General features: G+C 32.4%; 1 protein-coding gene across 1 annotated transcript in view; it reads left to right on the forward strand.

Moving 5' to 3' along the window:
- The window catches only part of LOC106478520 (sodium- and chloride-dependent GABA transporter 1-like), a 65,728-nt gene that overhangs the window by 35,507 nt on the left and 16,455 nt on the right, over positions 1-13,766 (forward strand). The window contains exons 3-6 of the mRNA XM_022382419.1: positions 7,014-7,145; positions 9,677-9,950; positions 12,600-12,732; positions 13,515-13,586. Of these exons, the coding sequence (XP_022238127.1) occupies positions 7,014-7,145; positions 9,677-9,950; positions 12,600-12,732; positions 13,515-13,586 (611 nt within the window). The remainder of the gene's footprint in view (positions 1-7,013; positions 7,146-9,676; positions 9,951-12,599; positions 12,733-13,514; positions 13,587-13,766) is intronic.

Genomic DNA, 13,766 nt, shown 5'->3' on the forward strand with positions numbered 1-13,766 from the left:
AAATGATAAATATGTAATCAGTAAATGCATTCATTTGAAAATAATTTGTATTTTTCACTTTAAATATCTTGCTAATAAATAATTAAAAGTCATATATATATATTAATTTTTTTTAGGGCGACCCAAGGTCCTGTTTTAGTACGCACCTTTGTGAGACCTTCTGGTGTAACTTTTTAACGAGGGGCTTCCAAGCTTTATATAGCTTAGGGTCTCACCAAGTCTAAATCCGGCACTCACTAAGTGTATGCTTCTGTTACCATGTGTGTATGTGTGTCTGAAACATACCGTTTGTTTTGTTGTTACAAAGATGTGAGATATATTAACAAACAACATAGAAATTGTTGACTAAGTGTATGCTTCTGTTACCCTGTATGTATGCGTGTCTGAAACATACTATGTTTGTTTTTGTGCATTAACAATATAATATGATGGAATTATATCGATCCAGGGATTTCAGGATTGATTTGAAGGATATATTATCTCTTTATTTAACAGCAAATTAGATTAAAATATATCAAATACTAGAAAAAAAGCTAAATATATTTATTTGGATTTTAATCTCTCCCAATTACGTAATTAACATTTTTTATTCATAAGTGTTGTTATTGTATTCCAAGGTAAAATAAAAAAAACAAGTTTTGCGCTGTTAAAAGTTCTCTAAGAAAACTTGCCGCTAGGTATGGTTTCCAAGCGACTACCTTCAATGGCCAAGTGATTCTCATTCACACTTTTGTTTTTTGTTCAATGTAGCTGAGACTGCTTCCGCTCTGGAAATGGTCTGAGAGGACGCATCGATTTCCCTTACTAGTGTGCAGGATACTGATTCACTCATGTTCATTGTAGCTTGCTCTTTGATGCTTGCTCGTTTGAGCTGAATATAAGTCATATAACATTTTTTTTTATCTTCATATGCTATCAAAGGGAAGCAACGCATTATAAAGTTCCTTTTCAATAACAGGTAATGCTTAATGGCTTAAAGTCAAAAAACATCGGACATCTACCATCACCGCCTCAGTGATTCGCATGAGGTTCTTGAACGAATTAACCTCGAATTATGACAGCCAATCAGAAACACGTCCACGTGTTACAGAAACTTAGAAATAAGTAAGAGTTACTGTTGTTCGGTGTAATTAATCAAAATATGACAAGCGACGAAACATGTTAGAAACAGAAAGGAAAATGATCAAGAAACTTATGCGTTCGAAGTTTTTGGATAAAATAATCTTATATTTATATACACGACAATAGTTATGGAATGCATAAATGAATTAATAAAACAGCAAGTTAGGAATGATTCTAAGTTATAGAGCGAGATGATTTATGATCCTATATGTAGGTAAGATTATAAAAATGCTGAATAAATTCAATTCACCAAACAACGAACGAATTACTGTTCTACTTAAATCTAACCTTAACCTGGAGAACAGTACCTAAAATTGACGATACAGTTGCCCTGTCGTTCGGATTTGATCTGCCTTCTTTTATAACGAAGTAGTATTACAATTTTAGTACTACATTTCTTCAGAGATGACTACAACTGAAATAATTCACGAATAAAGATTTTCCATGTGATATAAAGATCGTTTTTCACGAACTTCGGGATTTCATTCATTCGAATCGAATAATTGACTTTTTCACAAGTTCTTGAAAAAGAAACAGTAGTGGACAAAGTTTCTTCTTCTAAAGATGATTCTTTTTTTTCTTTACTCAAAGCTACAAGATGAACTATTTACTCTCTCTCTCCACCGCAGGGAATCGAGCCTCGCACTTCAGAGTATTCAAAGTTACCGTTATTCCACCGGGGTGGGCGACAAAGGAAGATGCGCAGTTTGTTTTCTTTTAAATAGTGATATGTGTGTGTTTTTATAACAAAGTCACTTCGGGCCATCTGCTGTGTCCAGCTGAGGAAAATCGAACCCCTTATTATGGCGTTCTAAATCCGTAGACTTACCGCTGTCCCACCGGGGAGGAATTAAATAGTGACAAAAGAAGATTTGAATATAATCGAGAAATTCTATCTACCAAGCAACTTAATTCTGAATGGACACTACACGGCACTAAATGCATACGCGTTCTAATCGGCCACGTCAGAGACCCCCTAGAATTTAAGTATAAAATCTAAATCATGCCGTTAACACAAGGTCACCCTTAGAAGGCTGTTTCTTTACGGCTTCAGACAGAACAAGAGAAGAGTCAGGGGACTACTTGAACAGACATCTTCTAGTGGATTAGATTCTCCAAGCACAGTTGACCAATAACATCTCTGACGGGACTCGAACCTCGGACAGTTCGTCTGAGAATCGAATGCTTAACCATTGAGTCAAGAAGGCCCTAATTATGAACTAGTCACCAGAGGAAAGTCAGCCGGCTATGAGCACCCGCCACCACAAGGATTGTTTTTAAGTTCTGTGAATCGAATAACTTTCGTTTTTATAACGCACTCACAGCTGAAAGTGCAGGACGTGTTCTGTACCATCACGCTTCGAACCTTGGATCTTTTAATCCAGGGAGAGCAAAACGCCGACAGCTAGACCACGCCCAGCCCAATAAAGCAATGCAAAAAAAAACAAAACAGAAGCGAGTTATCACACTCACGTAAAGTGTGTTTATTATTCTCGTTCCTTGTAAGTGCATATAAGCTGGAGGATGTCCGAAAACCAATAAAAAATACATGATCCTAGTTTCTTCTTTAACATATTGTACATGCAAATTTTACTTATGTTCTAAAACGTTTGCATATTATTGTTTTTAGATGTGTTGAATAGAAATATTAAGATTTGTATGTTTGTTGTTAAGCACAAAACTACACAATGGGCTATTGGTCCACCGTGGGTATCGAAACCCGATTTTTAGCGTTAGAAGCCGAAGACTTACCGCAGAGCCACTCAGAGTAAAAAGTGAACTTCATGGTCATAAACGGTACAATTATGTGAAAATCTTTAATACGTTAATGAATCAGCAAGCCTCCGTGAGGAGGGAGGGAGGGGGAGGGCTAATATTAAGGAAGTATGAATTCAAAACATGAAATTCCAAAATATTAAATAAATAATTCGTATTTTATTAAAAGTCAAGATAACAGGTTCATGGGACACAAACAGTCAAAACATAGTTACTTATAACCATACGTAAAACCATGGAAACATTTGAATATAAATATATCCCCAAGATATATCAAAATAACACTTAGTATCTATGACATAAATTTTCCAGTTTAAAGACTTGTTAAAAATATTTTTTTTTATAGTCCTGCAAACTCCCAGTGGAGCATAGGGCCGCAACAACACCTCGCCAACGGAAGGTGTTGTTGCAGTTACTTGTAGCAGGTTAGTTTTTACGGGGTGGAGTTGCTAGGCCCGCACCCAATCCTCCCCCTTTCTCATCCTGGACTTAGGACCAGGCAAAGGCGGAGGTTGGCATGTTTGGTGTGAAGGGGATTACGAGTCGAGTGCCCTAACCACTTGGCCATGCCGGGCCGTTAAAAATACTTACCATATTCGATCAAAACTCATAGCTGTATCAAGTAAAAGTAAGGGCTGAAATATTATATATATATATATTGTAAGCTTTGAGGATCGAGATTGAAATTTCACGTTATTCAAGCCAATCATTATATTTTGTAGCAAACATAACGTCATCCCCCTCTAAATTAAAATCACTCACGAATCACTTGGAGCAAATAGAGATAACTTAATTAACCTTGGACGGTTTTAGTTTCGTCAGATTTATATTTATATATATATTTAATACAGATTGTTACTGAAACAAAATGTTTCAAATATTTCTCCTCAATAGTAAAACACATTTTCTCTTTTGTTTGTTTTAAAGAAGAAATAGAGATAACTTAATTAACCTTGGACGGTTTTAGTTTCGTCAGATTTATATTTATATATATATTTAATACAGATTGTTACTGAAACAAAATGTTTCAAATATTTTCTCCTCAATAGTAAAAACACATTTTCTCTTTTGTTTGTTTTAAAGAAGAAATAGAGATAACTTAATTAACCTTGGACGGTTTTAGTTTCGTCAGATTTATATTTATATATATATATTTAATACAGATTGTTACTGAAACAAAATGTTTCAAATATTTTCTCCTCAATAGTGAAAACACATTTTCTCTTTTGTTTGTTTTAAATAAAAAAATCATTAATTCTCACCTTAAATTTACGAGCAGAAGTTCAGTTTTGGCTCACCGATAACTTTGAGGGGTTTATAACCCTACAACTCGGGTTCGATTCCCACGACAAACGCAACCAATATATCCGATTTTGCGCTGAAGTAAACATATTCTACTAGGATTTACGTGTTAACGAACTTTCACTGTATAGTTTAAATCATATGCAACAATTCATATTAATACTTGAAACGTATCAAGCAGTAGTAATTTTTTAGGTTTTATATTAACACATGGGTTGTTAGGTATCCACAGAGATAGTAAAGGTTTCTCCTGACTTTTTTCCATAAAAAGCTTGATTTACTAAAAAAAAAAAAAAAAGAAATGGTCTTGTTAGACGAAAAGAAACGCCATGTAAAAGTACAAACTTCTCAAGATGAAAATTATTAGATAATTCATTTTTATTGATCAAGTTTTTCTTATATCATTTGCGTTTTTCGCTAATACATAAAATAATTATTCTGAAACTTGTTATTTACTACGATTTGCGTTCTTATTGTGGCGAGATGATGTGGTTCATGTGTTTTTAAACACCACAACAAACTATATATGTACATGTATATACAGAGGGGAAGAATATATAAACTGCTAAATGAATATAGAATGCCGTAATTTATTTATTTATTTGTCACACTTATTAGGCCTATAAATTTCAACACTGGGTCTTATTTTCTTTATATGACACACAAACATTATTCCTTTTGTTTGTAATGGAATCGACCTGGAACACAGCTGTTGACCTAATCACTGTCACCACCATTTTTACAATATAACCGCAGTCGCAGCTAGAAAACTTGCAATCACAAGTCGCATCTGTGACGTCTTCTATTTCTTATCTTTGATATTGAGTAACATGTTCTATTTCTTATCTTTGATGTTTAGTGACATGTTCTATTTCTTATCTTTGGCGTTTACTAATATGTTGTATTTTCTTACCTTTGGTGTTTAGTGACGTGTTCTATTTATTATCTTTGGTGTTTAGTGACGTGTTCTATTTATTATCTTTGTTGTTTAGTGACATGTTCTATTTCTTATCTTTGGAATGTGACAACTTCTTCTAACATGTTTTTTTTTTCCTTAAACAAAACGGAGCAGCTTGTGCAGCCTTCAAAATGAACATTGCAGTGGTAAACTATATACTTTTAAAAAATGGTTAAGGCGAAATAGAATAAAAAATAAATTAATATATTGCTTAAACAATGCACGTAAAGATAGAAATAAATAACAAATGAATCGCTAAATGTAAACAGCATTCGAACTGAGTTGTTTATTAAAAGTTACAAGCTTTTTGTATGAACACACCATATAGACCTAATTTGTCAGCATAGCAACGATAGCTACCAATGTATCAGAAACTGTTATCCACACCTTTGAGAAATATTCAAATATTTTTATAGTAAGTGAACAAAATATCTAATAATTTACGAAGAAGCATGTAAATGGAGAATTTAGTTTTGCTCATTCTCTCTTTAGTCATTTATAACTTGTGAGTAATAAATCTATAATAATATGTCAACTACACTACATCTGCTAAAAGTGGGTAAAGAGCTAATATCTTGAATAGCGTGACGTCTCCAACAGGGAACATAACTCGCTAAACAGCGCCATCTTCAGTCTGACCAGTGAATTATCACCAAAACGGCTGTCACGAACAGCAGTTTTTAAAATAATGGTGCTTCTACGATTATGATGTAAATGAACCATTAAAGTTACTTAAGGTTTCCTTACAATGCCATAGAATGTTTTTTTCTCTTTGGCTCAAAAGTTTTAAACAGTTACACAAACAAAATGAACTTCAAATTTGCATGTTAATACTTTATCCCTTCTAAACATGACGATTCATTGCAAATTTTTCGTACGCTAATGATACATAGCTTATGTGGTACAGTACTTTTTATCAAATTAATAATAAGTTCAAAAGCATTACAACCTTACGAAGGCTAATTAATAGTATGTTTTTCAGACTATTTATTTGTTTTTTGTTTGTTGCTAAGCGCAAAGCTGAACAATTAGCTTTCGGTGATGTGCTCACCACGGGTATCAAAACCAGCATCTTAGCGTTACAAGTCTCCAGACTTACCGCTGAACCACTTGGAGTTTTTGAAAACTGTCTCCTCTTGCTTTTGGGGCTTGTGATGTTTGGACATCATACTGAATTAGTGAAACTATCGTCACTGTCCTTTAAAACGTTAAATTAATGAAGTTTTGAGCTAAAAGAAGTGTTCAATCAAGATTTGTATTAATAGGCAACAAAAAAGTTAATTCTTCCAAAAAAATCAGGTCTGTTTTTTAAAACTTCAAAGACTTGACATGGTCTGGTGACGAGGGCGCTCGACTCACAATCTGCAGATTCGAATTCCCGTCGCACTGAACATGCTCGCCCTTTCAGACATGGGGGAGTTATAATGTGACGGTCAATCTTACTATTATTTGGTAAAAGAGTAGTCCACCAGTTGGCAGTGGGTGGTGTTAACTAGCTACCTTCTCTCTGGTCTATCACTGCTAAATTAGAAATATATAGCGCAGATAGCCCTCGTGTAGCCTTGCGTGAAATTCCAAACAAACCAAACCATTTAAAACTTCAACGTTAATGTGGATTATATAAAGGTATTGAAGTTAAGCCTAATAACTAAATCTCATAAATAAATTGAGATTCATTTACACCTACCGCAAGAAGAAAGTATATATTGTAATTAAATCAGGAAATTGACCTGACATAACTTAGTTGAACACAAGATTGCAATTTTAGAACTGAGTACAAAGAAGCTCTGTGCAATTTTGATTTACACGACATTTGTTTCATAAAGTTATGTCTTCTTTTACAAACACGTTTTAGGTGCATTCTTGGTGCCATACCTACTGACCTTACTTTTTGCTGGGATTCCTACATTTTTCCTGGAAACTTCCCTGGGACAGTTCTTAAGTGTTGGCGGACTAGGGGTCTGGAAAATATGTCCTATATTTAAAGGTGAGTTAATGAAAGTGTTTGTATTTTCATACCATTGGTTTAAGAAAAATATAAGTCCTGTATTACTTTTCCATTCCATTAGGGACTCATTAATAAATAGTTTTATCTATTTACAAATTCGTTTATTTTTTGTTTTCGCTATATTATTTAGAAGTAACAAAGAATGTCAAGCAGTGATTTTTTTAGTGTACAGTTGATCACAAATTGTACACCTGTAAAAAATATTCCCCTATATAATTAAGTTCAATTGGATAAATGTTTGAAAACAAAAATGAAGATTATAAAATTCCATTCCAGAGTTGATAAATAAATGTATTTACTAGAATATTCTTCCTTTTTTAGATCATTTGTTACTAGGCCTATATATGTGAGGTGCAAGAAAGCGTCATGTGTTAAAAAATGATGAAGTTAAAATATAATTGTGTAGTTGAAAAAAAATCTTTAGGCAAAGCTTTGAGTCCTAAAAAAACTTTTATCCTTTGAAATTACTTTTACTTCCTGACTAACACACAATTAGTACATATGTACTCAAATGTAGTGTATATTTATTAGTGAATGTCGTCTGTATTAAACAGAAATAGAAGTCACCCGCGAAATTTAGGCTTGTCGAAAAGAAACATACCAGATTTCATATTGATTTCTATTTTCGACTCGTTTCCTCCTTAAGTTGAAAACGTTGTTACTTCTTAATCGTCTCAGAACAGATGTTCAGTTCTCAATAACACTACACTTAGTGTAGTTTTTCTTCAGTGGCTGTCGGAACAGTTGTTTATTTTAAAATACAGAGATGAAAACTGTTTACGTTTTTCTTTTAAATATCTATTGCGTGTAAAGCAATAACGGAAGCAAAAAACAGAATTTAATGTACGGTGACCATACAGAAAAGTGGGGGGAAAAGAAGGATGACATGCTAAATCTAAGATATACAGATATACAGAAATATAGAAATACGAATATCATAAATATAGAAATTAAATTTTATCTCTCTCGGCGTGGTTTAACGTGCAATATCACGACGACATACGTATGCGAAGACCGATGGCTGGTAATTGTGTAACAAATAATTTAAGAAATCATGTGACATCATTTACGAAAATATTGATGTAGTGTTGAAATATCAGACTTTTGATGTACTAACCAGTGTCATTGGTCTAGACTTAATGAACTATTCAATATCATTGGTCTATCTTTAGCATGCATGAATTTCAAAGCTTTGCTTTGAAGTGGACGTTAAACATTTGAAACGTTTTTTTTTTCCTCCTAAAGCATGAAATATTTTGTATCTCAGTATTATTAAAGCGTTTTTTAAGTTCATACCACGTGTATTTTCCTACTTTCAATTATATCAAATTTGCTTAACTTAGCTTAATATATATATACAAAGGATGAAAGTTCTGACTGACAAAAATGTGAAGCAAAATTCAAACTACTTACAGTTTCCTAGGAGAAACTAACCTTACATTAATATGATGGTAAAAACGTATTAAATCATGAAGATAAGAATAGCTTACATAAAACAGCGAGAAAAATATTCAGCTAAACCTTTGGTTGCCTAGGTCTAGTGCAGTGTGTTTTAAAAATACTACGACCCTACGGTATTAGACAGATCAGTGTTTTTAACAACCACATTGTAAGATGTAGTGTGTAATATTAGTAGATGCTACTATATAATTATACAAAGAGTGTTTCAATTCTGTACATTGCTATTTAAGAAAATATTTAATACTGCTAAGGGCTACATGACTTAAATATACATAACTACTTCTAATAAAATATGTAGCCAAAAACACGTTTATACTCAAGGTTGTATATAGTTTTAACATATAATTTCCTTAAAATGATCATAAAAACACCTACAAATTACGAAGTGTAGCGTATTCATATTGAACATAATAATTCATCATGATGTAGTAAATTCACAGAGAACATATTTTAGGAGAGAATGCGAATATCTGCCTGATACAAAGGATTTTCGTCCTAATGTTTCAAAAAGTTTCTACTGAATTGAAGACAACGTTGAACTAAAACTTCTTTTTCAATCAGCTGGAGATCAACCTTCAACTGCCGAGAAAACTTGTTAGGTGTTAATGATGAAGATAAACAGCGACAATTTACTAACAAACTTGATTAGTTTCTACATCTCTGGCTAACATATAAGGAAACTGGGAATATTTAACCAGAGAGCTAAGGTGATTAGGTTTAAAGCCTTTAGTAATAATGGAGTGTTTGATGCAATTAGAAGTAACAGTGGTGGTTAGTAAACTATCAAATAAATGAGACGATATCTCAAAATGAAATGGGTATTTGTTATTTGTTACTTTCAAAATTACAGTTTGTAATTAACAGCCTAGACACTTATTATAAATCGCACGTGCTCCTTATGAGCGTTCTTCTACCAAAGAAACAAAAAACTTTTACATAAGCAATTGAAGTATTACCTAATGTTCTTCAACATGCGCGTGGATAATGGTTTTTTATGAGCAGATATTTTCAGTCCCTTGAAATTAATTCTTACTTTGAAATGTATTTAGGTGTGGGCTATGCTGCAGCGGTTATGGCCTTCTGGTTAAACTGTTACTACATTGTGGTATTGGCATGGGCCATCTATTACATCGTGTCCTCTCTTGACATCGACATTCCCTGGCGGACATGTGACAATTGGTGGAACTCGATTTTTTGTAGGTCTGAATATGATGAAATGGTGACTCCTAACTGCACCGGTAACATAAGGTTAGATCCTCCAATCTGCGCCTTCAACTTTTCAGATCATACTATTTTCAAAAGCACAGTGAAGGAATACTGGGAGTGAGTATTGTAACACAACAGTATTATGAACTTCTGAAAACTGTTTAAGGTTTTAAAAGTAGTACAATGTTATTGTACACTATATTTTTAATACTTTAATTTATATGCTTGTTTGATAGAGGAAGCATCTCATAACATCATGATGACGCACAATCTAGAAATACCCTGTAAGTTAAGGCCTGGTAGAATCTGGAAGCTTCCTGTGTTACATATAAAACTATATTGTATAATAAATACCAGAATCAGTGAATGAATCAGTTAGTAAGTTATACACCTCAGTGTTAAATAATGATACAATTTAGTGTTAGGTAATGAGTTATTCAGTTTAGTCAGTTAGTGAGTTCGACAGTGATTTAGTTTTATGCTAAACAGTAAGTCAGTCAGCGTGTTTGTTAGCAATGGATTAGTGACGAAATTTTTTTTTTGAAACGTTTGTGAAGTTAGGCCTACCGGTGAATGTAGCCTGTAGCAGACGTTATTAAAGAAATAAATTAGTACCTTATCGTTACGTCAATTGGAATTTGCTATACTTTTACCAAATAATCTAAGATAACTCTCACAAATATCCAGAGCTACAACAATATTGTATTTTGGAAAATGATTAAAGTTTAACATTCACTACAAATTATGCGGACAAAATAGTCTATTGGATAGTGCTTTGGACTCATTGTCGAGAAGTTGCTGGTTCAAAGACTTACCGGCAAGGTGTTGTTATGTTCTTGAACAATACACTTTATCCCACTTTATACAGCGATAGATGGGTAGCTGAGGGTTAAATTGTGCTTGTACCATAGGAAACTTGGGTTAAACACTGGTCTTATGACTTTTGAAGCATGAAAATGGTTAATTTACGTTTTCCATCTTCAGCAAGCTATATTGAACAAGGTAAAATAAAGAAAGTTTATCCCACATAAATGAACCCCAACTTAAAAAAACAAAAAAAAACACAACTTCGCTATAATTAAGCCTGTTTTTGAATAACTTGTATAATATTGTTACAACTGTTGCCACCATCCTATCTTTTTGTTTTTGTTTTTAATTGACTTCATCCTTTTTCTCTGTATTTTAATTACTCTTTATAAAACGTTAGAACTTTAGAAATTTTTGTAACTAATATTTTACATTGTTCAATATAGCTTGATGAAGATGGAATATGTACATTCCGAAACGTTCACACACGAGTCAAACTTTTTATCCATTGGTTAAACTACAAATGATATTTAAGTCACCTTTCAATATTCTAAAACTCTGAATCCAAAACACCTCAGTTTTGTTTTTGAATGTAAACGTACGTCCAGTATATTTTGTAATATTGAAAAATATATTTAGAAACTGTAACAGAACAAAACAAACATTGATTTTATGTTTATGTGTATAAAAATTATGACTTATGTGTAATTTTTAGTGCTTCTGCTTAAATTAGTCTTAAGTAATTCTAAGCGATTGATGAAGATAATGGAGCTTTTTAGCAGCAAGATGAGCAGTATAATGGAGTGTGTATTGAGTATTGTGTGATTACACATATTATTATGTACTCAATGTATGTTCTTATATGTATAATTATGTACTCAATGTATGTTCTTATATGTATAATTATGTACTCAATGTATGTTATTATATGTATAATTATGTACTCAATGTATGTTCTTATATATGTAATTATGTACTCAATGTATGTTCTTATATGTATAATTATGTACTCAGTGTATGTTCTTATATGTATAATTATGTACTCAGTGTATGTTCTTATATGTATAATTATGTACTCAGTGTATGTTCTTATATGTATAATTATGTACTCAGTGTATGTTCTTATATGTATAATTATGTACTCAGTGTATGTTCTTATATGTATAATTATGTGCTCATCATGTGTGGTTTTGTATATCTATATGTATCACTATGTGTGGTTATATACATCATTATGTACCGACTATGTGTGCTTATATACATCATTATATACTGACTATGTGTGCTTATTACAGAAATATTTTAAATTATATTCCATATTTCATAATAATTGGCTATAAGTATAAGTAATAGAATTTCAGAGATGTTCCATGAAACTGTTAAAACAGTAGCTGGTTTGAGGTTTAACTAACGTATTCGACTAATTTCAAGTTCCGTGACTGTTTTTATTGACAAGATTCGGTAACTTGGGGAAAATATTTCAAGCTCCAAGAACAGAAATAAAATTGAAATCCATTTTCGTTCTCAACGAATGATATTATTCATTTTCATTTGCACTTTTTTGGGTCAGAATGAATAACCAAATTAAGATATAAATATACGTATATAAACGTACATAACCTAATTCTGTATTAGCCAATGTTTGACCAAATTATTCTGCTTAAATATATATATATATCAAAATAAAAAGGTGTTATAACCAAGTTCTGAATGTTACTGGTGAGACAAAAATACAACCGGGTTTTTTGTGGTATAAGTTTGTTGAACTAATCGATTTAAAAATCAAGAAAGGAAGGTGTCTGAAAGTACCTTCTTGAGATGAAACAATATGCTAATATGAATAAATAAATAAATAAGAAAAAACACGATAGATTTAAATGCTGCATTTTAATTCTCGTGTTAAACCTAAAACGGTTATTTCGTCGATGTTGTTTAACTAGAAACTATCGTTCTTTCCAGGCGAAATGTGTTACAGATAACCAGTGGGTTAGACGAACCTGGTAATATTCGGTGGCAGCTGGCCATAACGTTAGCAGTCGCTTGGGTCATTTGTTATTTCTGTATCTGGAAAGGAGTGAAATGGACTGGCAAGGTAAGTATCACTGAAATAGCTAAAGATTAAATGGGGCTTGGTTATAATAAATCATCATGATGTAATAAATATGTTCCACTGAAGGAAGTATAGTATCTCTCTTTTCCTTGTGAAGACCAATCTACACTCGCCTTTCATTCGGCTGTATCTTTGAAGCAACGGTAAATATTCCTTGTGCGAGACTCTGTTTAATCAATGGCTCTTCATTAGCAACAAAAGCTAATTTCATATAATTTCTTATTATACCATCAGTTACTCAATCAATACTTAAGTGTTTTTAATTCTAAAGCTTCATAATTATCAAATGTGTTTATTTAGATGCAAAAATACACAATGTGCTATCTACGTTGTGTTCGCCTTGGAAATCGAATCTCGAATTTTAGTGCTATAAGCCTCAAGAGAGTCTTTAACGTGTTTTAATGATTTGGTATATTATAATTTTACAGAATTAGAAAATTTCTAAAGAAATAAAAAATAGTCACAAGAATGAGAAAATTAAATTTTCACTTACGATATTTTTATCTCTTTGTTTTTGTTTACAGGTGGTTTACTTCACAGCCTTGTTTCCATATTTCCTACTCTCTACTTACGATATTTTATTCTCTTTGTTGTTTGTTTACAGATGGTTTACTTCACAGCCGTGTTTCCATATTTCCTACTCTTTACTTACGATATTTTATTTTCTTTGTTTTTTGTTTACAGATGATTTACTTCACATCCTTGTTTCCATATTTCCTACTCTTTACTTACGATATTTTATTCTCTTTTTTTTTTGTTTACAGGTGGTTTACTTCGCAGCCTTGTTTCCATATTTCCTACTCTTTACTTACGATATTTTATTACCTTTGTTTTTTGTTTACAGGTGGTTTACTTCGCAGCCTTGTTTCCATATTTCCTACTCTTTACTTACGATATTTTATTATCTTTGTTTGTTGCTTACAGATGATTTACTCCACAGCCTTGTTTCCATATTTCCTACTCTTTACTTACGATATTTTATTTTCTTTGTTTGTTGCTTACAGATGATTTACTCC

The sequence above is a fragment of the Limulus polyphemus genome, unplaced genomic scaffold (genome assembly GCF_000517525.1).
Source record: "Limulus polyphemus unplaced genomic scaffold, Limulus_polyphemus-2.1.2 Scaffold11, whole genome shotgun sequence".
Taxonomy (NCBI): Eukaryota; Metazoa; Arthropoda; class Merostomata; order Xiphosura; family Limulidae; genus Limulus; species Limulus polyphemus.